Below are 19,792 nucleotides of genomic sequence, written 5' to 3' on the forward strand. Positions count from 1 at the left end.
GCTCATCCCCCCTTAGCCAAATACAGGGCCCCACGGGTACAGGTACACTCAAATCCCAGCTGCTGAACTTACCATAGCCAGGATTTTTGGCATGACGAAAATATTTTCAACTATTTGCGATTTTCTTTTTGGTCGAAGTCACGCAATCTCACTTCCGGCGCCAAGTTGTGACATATTTGCGCGTGAATTGCCCAGGAGGATGATGTTTTTCTTTATTTGCGCCAAAGTAAACTGTCCTACAATTTAATTGGCTACCGCAAAGAGTTAAAAAGCTGACGTTACGAGCGTTAGCCCTTCCTCAGAGCCCATTCGCTCTGACGAAGGGCTAACACTCGAAACGTCAGCTTTTAACTCTGCAGTACAGAGGCCAATTTACAACTTCAACTTAGTTGATAGAACCAAATTACCTTGTTACCCCCACCGACGCTGCACTACAGTTTAGAAACTTACCACCTTTATTCATTTGTCCCACCATACATTTGGCTATTGTGTATTGTGAAAACCTTACTTTGTTTTCTTTGGACGCAGTTATGTCTCAGAGGGTATTTTGTTATCCTTACATGTAAGACCTGTCAATCTTTCACAGCGAAAAAAGGTCAAATATCTGGTTTCCTGTTGCGAAAGGGAAACACCATCAGAACGCCCCCAGTTACATATCGAGTTAAAACTGGTCGCAGTTATGGCCGACAAACGTTTTCTTCTTGTGATTGTTTACATAACGCTCTGTTGTCTGGCAGAAAACAACGGAAGGTAAGTTAAGATGTCTCCTGTATGAATCCTGCTTTTGAGATAGTGCAGACAGCTTTTTCTGCCTTGTGCCAAGCAGATTGTGAGAGTCAAATGCAGGTCCATGAAGGTTAACGGTACTGTCCAAATTCTCGTTTACCACGACGCATAATGAATGAAACGAGCTTTCAGAATAACGTCGTTCACTAACGCCATATTAATTTTAATGACATTATTACTTCCCATCTTCCAAGCTCGCATTGTCAGTCAGTGGAACTCATACAGGAAATTCAGCTGTGCACTGAATTTTTTTGGTATCATTCAGAACAGTGTAAGCCAACAGTTAAAAAAAAAATTCACGGAAAATTAGTGATAAAGAAAAATGCCCGCACATTGTGAAAAAAAAAAAAAAAAAATACAGGCAAATTAATATTGTTTCCACATAAATTAATCTTCAGGACACAATCTTGCTTATCATAGTAAATGTGACTTTCTTTCATTTCATCCACTCTCTTAGGAATCCCCCCAAAATAGTTACCAAACATGGCAGCCTGGTTTTAAAAGCTGGTGAAGAAGGTGATATTATTTTTGAACCAGGCCAAGGAAAAAAAGTCTTCATTGGTGGAAATGCTCTAGTAAGGAATGATCTTTCTCTTGATAAACCTAGGGTTTTGCGATCCTAATTAAGTAACTGCATTACCTGTGGACCTGACTACATATCAATTTTTTTTGTCATCTTTTGGCAGAATATGTCTGCAGTCTCTGGTGCTAAAGGAGAGGTATTTGGACAATTTTACTCCAAAATTAGTGTTTTTACTTGAGAATAATAAATAATTATTTTAATTACTAAGGATTAGCAGTATCATTCTAAATTCAAAATTGTTTGGATTTTTTAGAAAGGGGATCAAGGAAGTCAAGGACCTGTGAGTAACAAATTTCATTAAAACTGTACCTTGATTTTTAAAATTACTTTTCTCATTTTGATAGTTAATTAGTAACATTCATTACATCACAATAAGTTTTGATTACATAAAATGTGATTGAAATTTTTAAAAGTGGGAAACAATATGTCATTGCATAAATTAATATTATTAGTCCTCACTTAAATTGTTTTAAAATTCATTATGGTATAATTTTCTCAATTATAGGCAGGAGCCAAGGGTGAAAAAGGAGAGATGGGGCCGCCAGGACGTGTAACATCCATGGTAATCATCATCACTATCATCAATGTTATCAATCTCTTTGTATCATGAATTGATTTTTATCACTGGAAATTGCAAATGGTTTGAATTGTATTAAAACTGATCTTCACAAGTTTGCATCTGCTTCAAATTTATATTCAGAATGGAACAGTAAACATGACTGGGCTTCCTGGGCAAAAAGGAGAACAGGGAGACCAAGGACAGCCTGGAAATCCAGGTCTAAATGGGACTAAAGGGCAGGTAACTAATCATTTTTTCCACCTCCTTTCTTTCACAACAATCCCTTAATAAAATAAGTTCAATACGTGAACCTAACTTTTGATGACACAAATTCCTGCAAACATTAAATTTTAGATTCAATCAGTGTTTAGTAATAGGATTGCTTTAATTCACTATGTTCTAGTATTTAGTGCACCCCTCTGGACATTGAGTTTCTGGTTTTTATTTTTAAGCAATTTATATATTTTCCACACAGAAAGGTGAACCAGGCATTCAAGGACTAGCAGGGAAGGTTAGCACAGGGTTTATTTATTGCAAAATTTTCATTTTATTCATTCATTTTAAAGTTCTCTTGACTCACAAGCCTGGAAGTGTATGGCACACTTCAAGAAGGCCCCTCTGTTACTTGAATTTAACCCTCTAACTTCCATTAGTGATTGAAATATAACTTCTCCTTACAATATCCATATGTTAGGGACCTAACATTATTTACAGGGAGGGGGGGGGGGGGCTGGTGGAAATGAGGGGGTGACCAAAAATTTGTGTGCTCATAAAAAGAGGGGACCAAATAAAATTCTGCAATATCAATACCAGCAAAATTGACTTTTTATGTTTTAATTAGAGACTCTGATAAAGAGAGGACTCAATCCCAATCTAAACAAACGGTTGACAATTGAAAGTCCTTAAAGTATTTCATCCTCAGATTCACTGCTTTCCCCTCTGTCACTTTCATCTATTTGTGCATCACTTTTAAAAAAGGTAGGATGGTATTCTTCATAACATTTCATTTTGGTTTACATAAAATGTTTTGGTATAGTATCTTAGATCATTTTTTGAGTGCCAAAAAATTAATTTAAAGAATTATGGGGGGGGGGGGGACTTAAAGGGGGGACTTATAAAGGGGGGGAAGTTTATTGAGAAGTTTTTGAGAAGTTTATTTCTCATTTCCACCAGCCTCCCCTCCCTGTAAATAATGTTAGGTCCCTTATCTAGCAAACAGTCGATGAGAATACCCAAACTTATCAGGTGGAAGTTATCTTAATCTAATGCAAAATTCTCACAATTAATTTACAGGGAAATGTGTAACAGATAAAGGGGAGAATTAACAGTTGGATCTTGAGAGGTCAAGGATTGAAGTAATGTGATCGAATCTTGAAGTAAAAGGTTGATAATTATTTCATTTGTTATGTAGAATGGATCTGATGGCATTCAGGGTCCCTCTGGTGCAAAAGGGACTAAAGGAGAACCTGGACAGCAAGGCCCACCAGGGCCATTATTTAATACCTTAACTCAAACCACTTTGAGGTGGGTCCTTTATTGAAAATGTGAATGAAATATCAAATTAATGTAATTAATTGGTTTAAGGGGCCGACCATTTAACTTTTGAGGGGGGGGAGGGTGGGTGATTTCTGGTCATCAAGAAATTTTTTTTCTAGCAATCTGCTGGGCAGGATATTTTTTTCCGTTCTAAATGCTCTGCAGGATATTTTTTTCCCCTCCTAATTTTTCTGGAGGATTTTTTTCCTCAAAAATTTCAATAGAAAATAATTACATAAAAATGTTTGTTAAAAATGAAAACAATAACTTCCTTTGTCTATTAGAACTTGATTCATTATTAAAAAAAATTTACCTCCATTATAATACTGCTGAAGATAGCTAATACTGCATTGCATGTATGAAGCAATAATTTTTCAGCATCATCAAAAGGAGCAATGGTTGCAGTTTTCCTGCGATTTTGTAAAGCCCCCCAGAATGAAACAGCTTTGCAACATTTTTTTTTCTTTCTTACAGCAATGCAAGAATTTTTTTCTGTTACATTTGGGCTGCATGCAATTTTTTTCTTCCAACAAGCGCTTGCAGGAAATTTTCTTTCAAAATCACCCACCCCCTTCAAGAGTTAAAAGGTCGGCCCCTTAATTATTCTCAGGTGGAACCAAATGATGTTTGTTGTCTCTGCATCCTTTTCAGATGTGAAAATGCCAGCGATCATGGCTCAGTTAGGTTTATGTCAGGATTTCTTCAGGTAGTTGCTGATCTGTAGTTGTATTTTTGCAATCCTCACTGACTCAAACTAACAGATAACATGATTTATAAATTGATAAGTCCATTCAAGTAGTTACTGACTTAAATAGGGTTTAAGTGAACAGAAAGTGAACTTTTATTATCATGTCATTTTATTACTTCTCAAAAGTGGTGATAATGGGAACTTGAAAATGTTTCAAAACTAAACATTTAGCCACAATTTTATGATTATGACTTTACAAAAGTCAAGAGGTTAATTACTGAATCTTTCTGAAGTGGAAAGTCACTAACAATCACTCAAACCTGCTGTAGGTTTGCACCAAACTGGGCTGGCAGAAGCTTGCATATCAGGGAGGTCTGTGTGAAGAGCTGAATGTACCACAGATAAACCATGAAGCTTTTCAAAGATCAACATTTGGAGTGCTGTTACAGTTTAATGGAAATCTGGATGTTAACCTCAGTCCTAACACAACTCTAAATAACATCACAACAGGTAAATCTAACCAATGATAAATCATACTCTTCTATTCTGTGCAGTAATATGTACCAATTAAGTTGTGATTACTTAACATGACTCTTCAGTGATTAGAATCCAAGAAGGGTGAAAAGAGCTGTCTGCTAGCAAGCGAAGTAGAGACTTTGTAATTTGTTTCATTGCAAATGCTCCTCTCTACTTTTTTTTTTTTTAAAGAACTGACTTCCTTAAGAGTGACCTGCTTTTAATTTCTCCAAGGTTACATTATCACCCTTGAATCAAATATAAAGGCTATGAGAATAAAGGAAATGATCACCAATTTAAGAAACTCGTGATTGTGAAACAACTTTTACTTGTCAGAACCATATGAAACATAATGAGAACAGTGTGGAGAATGATGCTAAAGGGTTTAGAACTTGACACACAAAAATGCAAATTGATAAAAGATACCAATTGATAAATGAATAAGGCATTACTCTAAGACTGCATTTTGAAAAAAGATATTTATATCTCTGATCTTAGAGTACCAGGGCAATGCTGGAGGACAAAACATCACTCAATATATCCAAAGTGTAATGGGTCAAGCAGTGAAGCTTAAAGGACTGGAATACATCAATTTGCATGGTATCCCAGCAAATTTCTGGAGTGGTGATGAATGGTCTGTTATGACCTTACTTAAGTTTCATGATGATGGCGTACTAGGAAATAACAAAGACATTCTTGTACTTGGAGATGGAATAGCAGCAAATAATGAGGGCTTTCACCTTGGATTACGACAACAGGTATAATCTGGCAGCCACAGAGCTATTTCACAACAGCAAGCATAAGTATAATTATAATGTGTGCATGCTAATTAGCTTTTGAGTTAAACTTCTATTATTTTCACTGATGTTGACATCATGCCAAGTGAACAAAGATATATAAAATAAAATAGAATAGCAACTTGTAGACTCACCATGGAAGATATCTATGATTTAACCTTCAAGATAAATTTGTTTGCTGTAAAATTGTTATTAGACTGCCTCTCAGTGTAAAATGATGACCAAAAATTAGGTTTCACATTCCCTTTGTTCTTTTAAATTATGACTTACATTTGACTATAGCAAGTGCCAAACTGAAAAAAAATTAAAGAAAACAGAAGGAAAAATTGATGTATATTTGTTTCTTTTGTTAATTCTTTGCACTCTCCAGAAAGTCATGTATGGATTCTATTCAAGTGACACTTTGGGGTCTCAAACTCTTTATTATGGAAAATGGTACCACATCACATGGACATGGACAAAAGCTAATGGAATACGGTGAGACAGATGCTAAATATGTATGCTTTATAAACACTTTGTCATGTGAACACTGCGTGTCCTCTTTCCTCCTTTCTTCTTGAACTATCTCCTTCCAATAGTGCTGTGTGCTGGGCCATGCAGCTCCCCCCTCCCCCCCTTGCTTGTACCAGTGGGTGAGGCTCTTGAGAGGAATTTTATTAATGGGAATTTTTTTTCAATAAAAGCAGTGAGGCCCATACTGGTCAATAGATAACTATTTATATTTTTTTCTATTTCTTAAGTCCTTTTCAAGTCTACAAGAAAAGGAATTTGTTTTAATTGATAAATAATTACTAATTAAATTTTAGTTACACCAGTCTTGCTAATCTCCACAGAAAAATATTTGTCAATGGTAAAATTGACAAATCTGCAGACAAAACAAGTTCTTATCGAGGAATAAGTGGAAAAACTCAAATCGGAACTTGGTGGAGTGGAAACAATGGATTGAAAACCAATGTAGAGATTGATAATCTCTATATAATTGATGAAGCAATTGAATACCCTCGCTTAAACCAACAGCTGTGTTATGCCAAGGCATTCAACTTGAACATGCCATAGGAGAATAGAGATGCAAAACATTTAGTGGGTTCAGCTATCACTTTTCCACCATATAGGCCAGATGAATTCTTTCTCCTTTCCTGTCATCAGATGATAAGCTTTTTAAAAGAAAGTTCAATCAGCTCATCATCATCAGTTTTTATACACTCAACCGGCTTTAATTTGCCATTATCCACATCACCTGGTGCATTTATGCAAATTGTTTGACATTCATGACTTCCCTTCTTTAATTAATATTACCAGCTATCATTTTCTGATTGATCATTAAGATATTATGCATTAATTGAGCCATGTGAAATTAATCCTCTGAGAGAATTAAGGACTTTTCTGTCTGAAAGAGCAGCAGAAAAAGTTGGGAAAAAGTAACCTTTCACACAATAATACCAACTTTACTATTCTTCACTAGATTTCCATCTGAAGCTCACTACCAATCCTTTGTTCAGTTTCTTATAATGCACTCCTTTCCCTTCTAGCCTCTTTTTAATCTATCACAATCTTAATTGGCTAAACAGGTCAGCTGACCAAACTGTCTCCAAGTACTTTCTCCTTCCACTTCATGATGTTAAGCATCTCAGTAGATTGGCCCTTCATCCATGTCGTCATCATCCATAAAGGCATCTTCGTCATCATCAAAGTGTGACACCAAGTAATCATTTTCCTGAAAGGTTTATAAATTGTTAAAATAAGCCAGTCAGTCGTCTCTCAATGAATAGCCTTAGCACCCAAATTCATTTGGTAAGTTAAGTTTATAACAAAAGGAAAAAAAATATGCTTCAAGTATTGATTATTTTTTTACCTCTTCCTGTTCTTCTTCATCATATTCCAGTTCTTCTTCTCCACTTTCTCCTTCTGTTCCCTCTTCCTCTTGATCATTAGCCTTATCATTATCAACCTCCTTCTGAACCATTTCCTGAAGAGGCAATGTAGATGCACGATTGATGTACTATTTCAAAAACGAGTGCAAGGTTTCATCAGGGTTTCCAAACATGAGAAAACTAATGAAAGCCCGAGGTCACAGGTTTTCAAGTGTTTGGAAAGCCTGACGAAACCTGATCCACAAGTTTTTGGGTGATCACCTTTTGAATAATTAATGAGTTTGAAAATAAACGACCAAAACTAAACCTCATCCCACCCTCCCCCCCCCTCACAAATCTAGTGAATTTCCTACCAATGAGGAATGTTTATGTGGCACAGTTATTATATAGTGAATTTATTTGCCATGAAAACTCAGTGGTGTCTCTCTATTTAGAAGTAAATGAACAGAATTTAAATATGGGACCACTTTTCACAGATAATGTATTATGGTATTACTAGTAGACAATGTATTTGTTTATTCCAAACTCTAATAAGCAGGTCTGCCAGGTGTACAAATTAGTCATCAACCATACAGAATAATTTAAATATTTTCATACCTCTAGCTGCTTCAAGGCCTCCACACCAGCACTATTCTTTTTGATTTGTTTGACAATTCTTGGTCCTTCCAAAAGGACAAAAAAAATAAAATAAATACTTAGTGAAGGTGTTTCTTCTGAATCAAATAACCTTTTTTTTGAATACCCTTGAATAATAATTTACCCAACAAAATATGAAATGACTCTCAATATTGAAATGTAAGTGCATCGGCAGTAGAGTGCGCTGGTGTTAAGATTTAAAACTTAAGTCTTGTCCCTGACCAACAACAGAGTATAAGGTAATCAGTTGGGAGAATTAAATTTCAAACCTTGTGGGTGACAAGAAAACAATAAGAAGGAAGGGTTGTTTCAATCAAGAATGACTATTTAGAGGACTGTTTCTTGTTTTTGTACTATTCATACTTGCATTGCTGGGAGTCCTGTGTCTTTTCACCTTTATTTTCAACTCATTTGGAAATAATGTCCAGTCTGGCAGGAATGAAAAAGACAAGTCTCGTTGATGATGATGTGTATTTTTAATATACATGTTCTTTTATACATGCATGCACTATTGATCATAAAATCCTAGGGAAATTCCCATCACCTGGTTGCCAGTCCAATCCTTGTTTTTTCTTTTCTCTGTATCTGTCTGAAAACCTCTCAATATCTGACTCAGAAAAATTAAGAAAATGGCCAGAACCTGTTAATAATTGTGTGTAAATAGAAGATATTACATGGCCGCATTAACACATTAAATTTCTCTTCAAGTGTTGAAAATTTTTTCATGAGTGGGGGAAATGAACAGGTGAAATATTTTCATTATGAGAAGAGAAATTTTGTATTTCCAAGCGGCCATGTAACATTATTTTTATTGCATAAACACCAATGAATAACCAAACCATTCCACTTTCCCTAGCTAAGGCTCGATTTGTTGTGTAACCATAGTAACTGTTATTTTCATGTAAGATTACATGTTAATTTCATGTGTTTCATTCAATTTGGTGTTTATATAATAAGCAAAGTTATGACATTCAGATCTGAAAATTTTAAACACACTAAGAGACAATCATGTTTCTGTGCTTAAAATGATTCAGTTTGACTATTTTCCTGCACCCCTTTTACAAATTATTTACTGGAATGCTTTTACAGAAAAAAAGTATGCTACTGATTTGAAAAAACTGACTCTTACCTTTGGACTTAATTTCTGCCTTCACAAAATAAGGTAGTTCACGCATGCACCCTGTTATCTCTTGTTTCAATGCAAGCATGTATTCATCGGCATCTGTCTGCCTTAATGGCAATGGCTTGATATCTAGAGGCTATAATATTCAGACATGATCTTCATAATTGTCATCATTGTCATTAATAAAAATTTAGAGTATTTTGAGAATATGATGACAAAATAGCTGATTAAAAAAGTAACACTTAGAACCTTCTTCAAAGGATAACCTAGCGTACAAATGGAGGATGGGAACTACATACAACAACATAATTATGTGACTTTCTCTCTCTTTATACTGGAAGATTTTACTCCACCATCGTCGTCGGTATAATTATAATATTAATATATGCAATAAAAAATTAAAATTAAAAAAATAAAGAAAAAAATTGGAAATATAACTATACACTAACTGAAGGATTTTAGACTGGGTTAGTGGCGTCACATCATTCGCCGTTATCTGATGTGCCATGAAGGATGAAAATCCAGCTGAGCTTTAAAATTAAGGAAAATTAGAGAAATAGGCAACTGCGCAATATATTGCAGACTTAATGTCGGGAATCAGGTCAGAAGTGAAGAGTGTGTTTAATTCAGACCTTACATATGGCCTTCACAACCATAATTACAAATAGATTTTTACGCTTTCCAGAGTTCGAACCTCAACCAGCTTTATGTTGTCAAATAATTATCGGTGCAATTTCAGTCTGCAAGCGACGCAAAGAATACACCGACCGGATAAATTGGAGGGGGCTGTTGTATTGCAGCAGGTAATGCTTCTCCTCGCTTAAAGCCAATCATTCCAACGTCAAAAGAAAACCCTCGTCCTCTACCTCTTCCTCGACCTCGACCCGCCATCTTAGACGAGTTTCGGACGAAAGACTGGACACGCATCGCGCGTTACTCATTCTCAGGTTCCGGCCGATCACTGTTAGTCACGGAATACATCATGTCCGCAGACAAAGCGACAGTTTTAGTAACAGGTAAGGTGATTGAGGTACATTACATGTTTTGATTTGCTACCTAATCGATTGTTTTTCCGATTAAAAATCCTTTCGTAAAGGTACATGGGCGAGATTTATGTTTAACGCCTTGCTTCCCTATACATACAAATACTTGATGAAAGCATTCTTCCTAAGAAACAAAATATAAAGAGGTTAGGTTACCTTTAGTACAAACGCTTTGTTTGAGAAAAGTGTGAGGATATGCAAAAATCCTTTCCGGGTTGTTTGTACTGAACAGGTTAAAATAGCCCGTATCACATGCGCATTTGATCATATATAAATGGAATTTGCGCACTACAAATATTAAACTATTATTATTATTATTATTATTATTATTATTATTATTATTATTATTATTATCACAACAATACCGTTATCATTTGGAGGAATGTTGGTGTTGACCTCCATCAAGATGTTAATTACGTACTAAATTAATCTCTGTCACGGAATATAGAAGGGTATTGTGAATATGAGGTTCAGGATAATGTGTATACTAAAAGCAACATGATTTCTGCTGATGTGTAAGTTAAATCTATTTTAAAAAATTGAATTTATATATAGTTTACGTGCTTGGCTCGTTAAAAGAAAAAAAATAGAAAGTTTTTACCCAGATTTTCTCTCATATTATGGCTTCATGCTAGTGAAGAGTTTGTGGGATTTTTTTTTTTTTTGCTAATAAGGGTCACTATCATTTTGTGTTTCTGTTATTCGGCAGGGTTTGGTCCATTTGGTGTGCACCAAGTTAATACCAGTTGGGAGGCTGTCAAGGTATGCCATGATGCTTCAAAATGTTAATTTTACTACATTCACTGTGTTAATTGCTTGTTTAATTACTTATGCAATTTTGGCCACATTCAGATAACTGTGTAAGAAGAGATCACCATGTCCATGTTCAATAAATCTGTTCTAACTTCTTAGGAATTACCAAACACTGATCTTGTAGAAGAAGTCAATTTGGTGATAAAAGAGATTCCTGTGGAGTACAGTGCAGTGGATGAACAGGTTCCTCAGTTATGGAATGAAGTAAAACCCAAGGTAACTCCAGAGATATTTATTATTATTAGAAAAGACCTCTTCTTGACATGCAGGGTGCTGACCTCAAATCTCAAATATGGTGAGGATTGGTAAATAATTAGACAGGTATGAGGATGTAGAATGAGACAGTGCAAAAACTCTGCTAAGAACAATTATGATGGTGTTGATGAGGTTAATATTGATGACGATGATGATGATGATGAAAATAATGGGGCATTATTACATTTTCTTTTTGAAGAGAGATTGTATATCCCCTGGGGGTCCCTACTTATACCCCACCTTAGCTGCACCCTTGCAACATTGATGTTAAAACTGGAAAACCTTAAGCATGGATGTTCCTCCCTTTATCAGCTCTGTGTACATGTGGGTGTTCATAGTCTTGCTGATAGCATTCAGCTGGAGATGTGTGGTCGTAACTATGGTTACAACAGACCTGATGAGGCAGGTAAAAAGTGTGAAAAAGGCTGCTGTGTTGATGGTGAGTTGTTCTTCCTCACTAAGTTGACTGCAGACAAAAGGTATGACAACTATTCTTGTCATCCCTTTTGTCAGCATAGATTATGTTCGTATGGTGGTGCCCCCCCCTGTCTTCACCCCTTGAGATCACCCTTAGAATCAGGCTTCTTGCTCCAAATATTGATCAGCAAATAGCTACATAGGCCTTAAAATTTTCCTTTGTGTCTTCAAGGATTGTAAATGTTTCAGCTATGATACTTCATTATACTAAAATAAATTGTGATTTGTTCAGGAGGAGAGGAGTGCCTGTTTACTTCTCTTGATTTGGATAGACTGTGCTCTGAGGTGATGACAGCTAAAAGCCCCTGTCTTGTTGGAACTTCTGATGATGCAGGAAGGTTAATATCTGCATTTATTTTGGTGCTAGCAGAAAAATTAACAACATCAAAAAATTTGGTGTTGATGTAATAATCATGTGTAATTTTGCTTTTCCTTCTCAGGTTCTTGTGTGATTATTCTTACTACAAATCTCTTCATCTTGGACAAGGCCGAGGCACTGTGGCATTTGTTCATGTCCCACGGGTAGACTCACCCTATAGCCTTGAGGATTTAGTGATCTCGCTAAGACTTATTATCTTAGCTATGCTAAAGCAAATCAGCTAGTGGAACTGTTGAGGTGGGAAGAGCCTCTCAAAGTAGCTGTTAGGACATCTTGAATACTATTGAATTTTTTCCATTCTGTAATTATAAAACACTATTATAAAAAAAAAATACCTAATTAAGAACAGTTATACAAAGCTGACATGGTGTTATTTTTATCACTATTTAAATGGAAGACTCCCAAGTGGTCACTTCTTTGCTGCTACAATTTTGCTATTTTACATAACAAGCTAAAGGAATGAACCCCACAGTTGTCCACCATAACAGTAGTTGGCCATCACAGTTATCATACGTTAGTGTTCTAATTAGGTGATCACAAGCACACAGGATGTTGTTGTCATATCTGCTGCAAGACCTCTCATACTTGTACTCAGGGGCTCTTACAAGAAAAGAGTTTTTAAAGGATTCCCAATAAAAAAAAGATTGGATTGGGTTTTGGTCTGATACTGATAACTTTCAAGCCTTATGATACTCGTCATTCTGCTCAAAGTCATCAAATAATCGTTAAATATCTAAGGGCCACCTTATCGTTGTCCAGTTTACTTCACAGGTGTATAAGGAATGTCACTTACAAATAAAGTCATGTTTGGAAAATATTTGAAGGCTTCTTTATCTACTGATGATTTATTCGTGACTTGAGCTAATTTGAACAATGATCCTATAGATGAGGGAAGTCTTCAATTTGTGATTGTGAACTCTGACTGACGCTTTTCTTGACTGTGAAAATAACTTCCGGTCAGTTGGTAAGAGCTTCCATCACTTCCTCAGACGACGATCCTTCTTAGAACTACCCTCACCCGGACCACATACCTATTGCTACTCACAGGTCCAAACCACTCCATGTCATACCTATATTAGGTGGAGATGAAGGTATAAAACGAAGCGAAATCTCACTGAGCTGAGTGGCCAAAGGAGGAAAGAATCCCAGCTCAAGTCCATACGCTGCTAGAGCCAGGTTTCCCAATAATCGAATATTGCGCGAGGCTTGGTGATGAAGTAATATTAACATGGCGGCCAACAGTGGAGATGTTATTTTCAGAGTCGGTGAGGTAAGAAAGCATGGCATTCACCTCAATTTTAGGGACGTACTCAGGAATGCAATTTAAGGACTTGAGGTCTTTTATGTTAGTGTTTTCTCATAAGTGATTTAACTTCCGTTTAGCAACAATTCTGAATTCAAGGCCACCAGATGTTACAACACAGCCGTTACCTGATGCGAATTTTGTTAGACCGTCTTTTATGCCCGGGCTTTTATAATAGAATGTTACCATTTTTTCTCTCCTCAACTTGAAGAAAATCCCTTTGGAAGCCTTGTGATGTATACTTTAATTTTCCAAACAAAACCAAACCGTAAACATTTTATTCCAGGTATCTTAAGTCATAGATCACTACAGCTAGTGAAATGAACTTTGTATTGAGAATGTGTCTTAACATCTCAGAATCTGTTGATGATTTTTCTAGCAGGCTGACGCGTCAGACATCTGGGATGATACTGCGCTAATAGAGGCATACGATCGAGCAATAAATGCCATCAAGGTATTTGTTGATTGTTGTCCCGTTATTTTCCCCTGACATTGGGCAGCCTTTTGTTATTCCATGGTTAAAAGTGTTCATATTGCTTTTAAAATTACTTTTCTTCGCTCAGTTTAATTTTAACGTCTCAGCTATAAATTATGGGTAAAACTACCAATACTTAGTTTTATAATTTGCTGTACATCCAGATTTTATTTGTTAGCATTTTAACAATGTTGTTCTATAGTTTTAGTGCATGGCTTGTTATTCAGTGATATTCCTTTGTTTCTTTAATGACTTTTTTATTGATCAGAATGGAGGAAAGAGTAGTGGCACAAAAGGAAAGAATGGTGGTAAGAACAGGTATGAGTAAAAACATTGCAGAGACTTTGTTTTCATCATAGAGGGAGAAAGGAATGTTCTGCTTGGAAAAGAAAATTGTGTCAATGACAGCAATAACAGAAGTAACAGCTTCATTTTATCCTAACATAGACTGCTGTTAACAAGTTCTTAGCTAAAACATATGGAGTACTCATGCTATGTTTAGTGTTAAACATAACAGTTTTTCAACTCTTGCTGGCCAGGAAACATCAGTTGTCAAAGAAAAAGGACAAGAAGAAACCAACAGAGCAGGTAATAAAGGCAAGAGTGATTCTTGAAAAGCTAGTTTTTTTCATTTAGGACACAAATTATAGAAACAGTGATTATGAAAGTTTGGGACTGCAAGAGATACTTTCTTAGATTTTTTAAATAATTACAATGTAATGTGAGGGTAAGGAAAGTGAAGAAAATTGTTAGCGCAGCAAAAACTTCATTATTGGCAGGGAAAATTTAAAGATTCAATGAGGCTAAACTGCAGAATACCCTGCCACTCATTTACATGTCATTGAATAAGAATAGCCTCTATTGTGAAGAACGAAGACAACACAATAGAGGCCATTCTTCTTCAATGAAATGTAAATGAGTGGCAGGGTATTCTGCAGTTACTCCAAGGTAACAGTTTCTCTTGCATTGTAATCCATCTAAATACTGGGAGGTGTAACTGCATTTGCTAATAAAACTTTTTATTATTTAAAAGATGTTTTATCATTCAGAGTTTGAGAAATGAATTTTATAAACATTAAAGCTGAAACTTGATGCATCAAACTTTTATTTCAGTGGCATGTTGGTGATAAATGCCGGGCTGTTTACTCTGAAGATGAAAAGATTTATGATGCAGTGATAATTTCGCTTAATGGCAGTTCCAGTACTTGTGTTGTGAGGTTTTGTGGCTATGGCAATGAAGAAGAACAAACCTTGGATGATCTTTTACTGCCATCAAAGAAAGACTTTAAGTCTCCCAAACAAAGTGGACCTCAGTCTGGCTGGCTGGCATCTCCAGAACAAAATGTAATTCTTTCCCTTAGTTTTGGAGTTAGTGATTGTGCGCAGTACTCTAGATTTTCCAACTTAATTTTTACTCTCGTTGGGAATGTTTGTTAGAGTTGTGATAATGAAATGGACTGGAGTACTGGGGACCAATCACCCATCAGATGGCAAGTTAGTGACTTATGCCTTGCTCCTGAACAACCTAGTCAGCATCTTCATGAAGCAGTTATCAACTCTTTTCCAACATCATACACCTGCAAGGTCACTTTCCTGAGATCCAGGCAAAGGTTAGAACCTTCATGTTTGTAATAAATCTCTCCATGGGAAAGAAGAACCTTTAAAATTAGTCTTGCTCCCAACTTGTGGTTTTGTTTCGTAGTTGATAGTAGTGCCCAACTAGTAGCTGTGGGGCACTGGCTTCTTTTCTGTAATTTCTAAAATTACAGCTCACCCATGAGGATCATGGGTCTATCTAAATTTGAAAGAGACTACAGTATCAAAGTTTTACTTCTAAATGAAGAATAAAGTATTATTGGTTGAGTTTATTAGCTTCAATGTTTACTATTCAGACAAGATGTTGACATATCAACACTGAAGCCTTCACATTCATCACGCCAAGTGCGCCTCAACCGTCACAATCATCGTAGTCATCATCACCCTTACACAGCTGACCAAAGATACCCTGTGTCAGGAGCTCCATTTACCAGTTATCCATTTCAGTCCAGCCATCAGTCTCCTGTAAGTATTCAGTAATATAGTAGACACGGGTATTGCAATATTATACACTATCGAGAAAGAGAGGTCTGTAAATGTCCTCAGAATACTAGCTGTCTTTTGTTTCATATATTTCTCAGTTATTAAATTATTTTCTCAGATGAATTTTTGTGCACCATTTCCTCCTCCTCCTCCCATACCACCTGTTCTCCTTCCTCATCACTGGCCAGACACCACAGGATTACAACCCTCAGCACCTACAAAAAACTCTGTAAGTCAAACATTAAAAGCATTTCAAGATTGTTTGGAGCATCAGGGTCTATGAAATAATAATCCCTTATTCAGTGGATAATGACAGGTTGTAATTAAGTAATCACTACTTGTCTATCTTTTTTTAAGACAAAAGTTATAAATTTTTCAACTCACTGTTTGCAAATGTTATAAAGTTATAGACAGAAGTAAATTAAGTAAATAAGGGTGTACAATATCGCAAAAAAAAAAAAAACAAACATAAGGGCCTGTCAGTACCTAGAGATATAAAATAGGAAGTTAATGACTTTGCTACATGTACTTCTCTTCTCTTCTATTTGAGTCCAGTTTACCCTATTTCTCCTGTGCCATCTACCAAGGGCTTAGTTTGCCATCTACCAGTAGACTCAGATTGTGTAAAATTGGGTATCTGTTGAGTTTTACGACCAAGAGCAAACAAATTAGGCAAAATACTAAACATAGGAGCAGGGCCAACCTTCCTACCAAAGTCAGTCCTCAGACCATGAAAGTTTTATCATTTCCAAGGACAGGTCTCAGTAATGTTCTACTGTTCAGATCACAAACCTGTACACCTAAGTCCTGACTCTAGTGGTGCTTTCCTGTACAAAGGCTGTTAACATTGTCCCACCATTAATTTATTGTATTATGTCAAGTGTACTGTTAGAATTTTTTTTCTCTTTCTTAACAGTTCCCATGTGCACCTATGTCTCCTCCCCCAGCTCCAGTAAACAGTAGTGATGTTTCTCATGATAATGATGCATTAGCAAGTATGTTAATGGCCTGGTACTTGAGTGGCTACCACACAGGTTATTATCAGGTGAGTGAATAGGTTGCAAAGTGATGTTCACTAGATTATTATGAAAGTTGATGAAACTAAGGTATTTGTGCATTCTTTAAATTACTTGGACTGAGAGAGACGATTCTTATTTGTTTGCAAGGACAGTAAAGAAACATATAGATCCATTGCTCTGTTTAGGCATGGTTGTTGTTTTGCATATTTCACAGGCAATGCAGAATCTGCGTCACAGCTCTAACCCAGGATCTGAGGAGCCTCAAGTGTCCACAAGTGATGTTTGTGATACAGATACTAGCAAACAGACTTCCGTTGAAATGCAAATCAATGGCCCAACACAGCTGATGTGACACATTGTTAAATTCTCTCATTTGCTTACTTCTCAGAATTTACATTTGCAATAAAAAATTATAATGAACTCCATTACATTTATTCATCAATATATTTATAAACTAACTGCAGGAGTGAGCTCATGACATTTGATTTCTACTCACAAATATGGTCGATAAATAGAGATTGGTTGACAAATAGTATGCATAAGATAACCTTCATGCAGACTCTCTCTTATCAGCCAGACAAGCAGCTTTACCCACAAGATAAATCAGCCGTGCAATCTGAATTAGTAAACCTGAGCAGACAAGTAGATGGTCATTTGTCTGTTGGGAAGGAATTTCCAAATAATATTTATGTGCTGTGGCATCATTTTCTGTTTTTGAGAGTAGACACCTTTTTTAATGCAGTGAAAAAGGTTTTGGCTCTCACAGACAACATCTTACTGCATGAGAAGTTTTTAGTTATTAAGCACAAACTAGTCATGACTTCCAGTAAAATATTGACTGGGTGTTCATTGGGTGTAAAGATTGAAAAATTGTCTGTATGCTACACAGAATTCTCTGTGTAAATTTCATTTGCCTAAGCTACTTTCCATTCAACAAGGGAGAATATTCACTTGTTGTTTTATGCTATTCTCCTGCTTTTACTTTTCTTAATGCAAACCCTGACTCCTTGATCTCCCGCAGGTGCATGAGAATCAGTAAAAAGGCCTACAAAGTCATTCATGTGAGTTCTTAATGTTACAATCAATCAAGGTTTGAGGATGCCAATACTGTGGACAAAGCTTTAGCATATGCTTTAGGGTTCTTATAAAAAACGCAGTTGTTAGCACAAGTATCAGGGTTTGTGTCCCAGATTGTTAGTCCACATGAACACAAGGGAGGAAGAACAATGTTCTTGCTTTGTGCCTTATCTCTTAAAACAGCCTGTAAAGCTTCAATGTATCTCTCTGTCTCCCTCTCTTTTTGGAGTTTTTTGTGTCTCTTAACCAAGTCCAATTCCCTTTTCTTTGCCTTTTGAGCTTTGAGAAAAGACTCCTCTTCTTTTCTGACTCTTTGCATTTTAAGATTGTCAATCTGCCGTTGCTCTATCTCGAGGCGTTCAACTTCCTTTTCAACTTTCAAAGTTTCCATTCTTTTACGATGCTCCCTCATCCGAATGTTTTCCCTCACCTGCTCCCTCTCAATGTCCATAAACAGCCTCCTGTACACAGCAACTTGAGATTTTGAACGTGCTTTGTTTTCCTCCAATAGCTTAGCAGGCTGTAAAAGCATTTCAACATATTTGTCTTTTCTCTTGGCTGATGCATCATCATTTTTTTTAAGCTGGCTGTCCCAATCCTCGTTTTCTACCTCTGAATTTTCCTCATTTTCAAAGTGAACATGTTTTTCAAGTGATAACTGGTCTCCACTTCTTGGCAAACCACTCTCTGGAATGAAGTGATCTTGATCCAAACTTTGGTCTTGTATGGCATTTTCTCCAATCCAGTAATCACCGATTTCTTTAAGTGAATCACCACTACGAATTTGTGCCTCTGAGTGAGAAACTGGCTTCCTGGATAAACCATGATCTTTAGTCGGAGAAGTACGCCACAAGCCTCCAGGAAGGAGTTTACTATATTGCTCAACTTCTACCCCAAGACTTTTGGAACTGAGAACCTTCCTTGCATGTTTCGAACAATTTCTGATTTTTTTCGCATGTTCATCCAACAGCTGGCTCGCACTATCCACTGCTGTGAAATCTCGCGTCACGCTCCTTTGGATTTTGAGCTCAGACTCATCCCGATAAACACAATTGTCCCGTCTGACAGTGCTAGGTATAGAACTCTGTCGAACAACATTGCGCTCCACTTCAAAAGCCTCCACCGACATGCCATGTTGTTCCTCTCGTTTCATTTGCTCAATATTTCTGACTCTTGTTTTAACCACCTGCTGGAATTCTTTAAGCCTTTCTTCTTTCTCTTGTATAAGTTTTTTGAGTCGAAGTTCTTCATCACGGGCTCCATGTGAGCTTCTATGAGTCTGTCCACGATGCGGTTCTACCCAGGCCGAAAATGGCAAGATTGCAGAAGATCGATGTTCTAGTTGCCCCTTCGATCGCGTTTTCTGTGGCGGCTTTTTCTTTGCTTGCAGGTTCGCTCTTATTGGATTGTTTTGAGGCACTCTGAACTCGATTGAGGTTGCCATGTTCTTACCGTTGAAATTTCAAAAACATGGTCTGCAGGTTAGTGTGGTCAGCGGTCATTTTCCTTAGTTTTATACTTTGTGTAGAACATTTGCTTTATCGCGTGACATTCGTGTCACATAATCATGTATTAAAAGGTCGTTACCATGTCAAATTTTGTTGCACGATTAGTCTTGGCATGAAACTCCAATACGACTGTGTAGAATTTTAACTATATTTTATTCGTGGACTCCAGTCACTGACAGGGCTGTTAGTATATTTTATCCCAGATCTGAACAGATTAGTAACGTGCTCTCAAGTTGGTCTGTTTAATACACAATCACCTAGCCCTAGGT

The 19,792-nt window shown here is 36.6% G+C and overlaps 5 protein-coding genes and 1 long non-coding RNA gene across 10 annotated transcripts; 3 read left to right on the forward strand and 3 right to left on the reverse strand.

Moving 5' to 3' along the window:
- Positions 1-229: 229 nt before the first annotated feature.
- LOC111323893 (uncharacterized) lies at positions 230-6,770 on the forward strand. Of its 2 annotated transcripts, XM_022927374.2 has the most exons (13): positions 233-750; positions 1,244-1,361; positions 1,473-1,505; positions 1,623-1,649; positions 1,875-1,931; positions 2,070-2,168; positions 2,404-2,439; positions 3,340-3,452; positions 4,116-4,170; positions 4,482-4,662; positions 5,167-5,426; positions 5,836-5,942; positions 6,299-6,770. In XM_022927374.2, exons 1-13 carry the CDS (start codon positions 680-682, stop codon positions 6,519-6,521), a joined length of 1,380 nt encoding a protein of 459 aa, XP_022783109.2. In that variant the 5' UTR covers positions 233-679; the 3' UTR covers positions 6,522-6,770. The 2 variants fall into 2 exon arrangements, with proteins under 2 accessions (XP_088614835.1, XP_022783109.2); XM_088758709.1 differs by lacking the exon at positions 2,404-2,439 and having other exon boundaries at positions 230-750.
- On the reverse strand, positions 6,163-10,018 carry LOC111324135 (uncharacterized). 2 transcript variants are annotated; one of them, XM_022927669.2, is made up of 7 exons: positions 9,864-10,018; positions 9,102-9,231; positions 8,517-8,579; positions 8,336-8,401; positions 7,934-7,998; positions 7,318-7,431; positions 6,163-7,179 (listed from the first exon to the last, which is right to left on the reverse strand). In XM_022927669.2, the coding sequence occupies exons 1-7, from the start codon at positions 9,984-9,986 to the stop codon at positions 7,093-7,095; spliced, it is 648 nt and encodes a 215-aa protein (XP_022783404.2). In that variant the 5' UTR covers positions 9,987-10,018; the 3' UTR covers positions 6,163-7,092. The 2 variants fall into 2 exon arrangements, with proteins under 2 accessions (XP_022783404.2, XP_088614837.1); XM_088758711.1 differs by lacking the exon at positions 8,336-8,401.
- Position 10,019: 1 nt separating this feature from the next.
- LOC111324227 (pyroglutamyl-peptidase 1) lies at positions 10,020-12,879 on the forward strand. Its single transcript, XM_088758712.1, has 6 exons — positions 10,020-10,111; positions 10,848-10,900; positions 11,051-11,167; positions 11,519-11,645; positions 11,916-12,021; positions 12,124-12,879. The coding sequence occupies exons 1-6, from the start codon at positions 10,078-10,080 to the stop codon at positions 12,284-12,286; spliced, it is 600 nt and encodes a 199-aa protein (XP_088614838.1). The 5' UTR covers positions 10,020-10,077; the 3' UTR covers positions 12,287-12,879.
- On the reverse strand, positions 12,019-13,080 carry LOC148731965 (uncharacterized). The gene is made up of 2 exons (XR_016000651.1): positions 12,856-13,080; positions 12,019-12,361 (listed from the first exon to the last, which is right to left on the reverse strand). It is a non-coding gene; the product is annotated as an uncharacterized LOC148731965 (long non-coding RNA).
- A 36-nt stretch (positions 13,081-13,116) lies between these two features.
- Positions 13,117-17,363, forward strand: LOC111323988 (uncharacterized). Of its 3 annotated transcripts, none has more exons than XM_022927492.2 (10): positions 13,117-13,332; positions 13,745-13,819; positions 14,109-14,158; positions 14,380-14,428; positions 14,954-15,184; positions 15,278-15,450; positions 15,733-15,901; positions 16,038-16,148; positions 16,836-16,964; positions 17,153-17,363. In XM_022927492.2, exons 1-10 carry the CDS (start codon positions 13,291-13,293, stop codon positions 17,288-17,290), a joined length of 1,167 nt encoding a protein of 388 aa, XP_022783227.2. In that variant the 5' UTR covers positions 13,117-13,290; the 3' UTR covers positions 17,291-17,363. The 3 variants fall into 3 exon arrangements, with proteins under 3 accessions (XP_022783227.2, XP_022783299.2, XP_088614836.1); XM_022927564.2 differs by having other exon boundaries at positions 13,244-13,332; positions 13,748-13,819; XM_088758710.1 differs by lacking the exons at positions 13,117-13,332; positions 13,745-13,819 and having other exon boundaries at positions 14,141-14,158; positions 14,288-14,428.
- On the reverse strand, positions 17,349-19,481 carry LOC111323799 (uncharacterized). Its single transcript, XM_022927267.2, has one exon. The coding sequence runs from the start codon at positions 19,457-19,459 to the stop codon at positions 18,020-18,022; it is 1,440 nt and encodes a 479-aa protein (XP_022783002.2). The 5' UTR covers positions 19,460-19,481; the 3' UTR covers positions 17,349-18,019.
- Positions 19,482-19,792: the final 311 nt, after the last annotated feature.

Source organism: Stylophora pistillata, chromosome 4 (assembly GCF_964205215.1).
Source record: "Stylophora pistillata chromosome 4, jaStyPist1.2, whole genome shotgun sequence".
NCBI lineage: Eukaryota > Metazoa > Cnidaria > Anthozoa > Scleractinia > Pocilloporidae > Stylophora > Stylophora pistillata.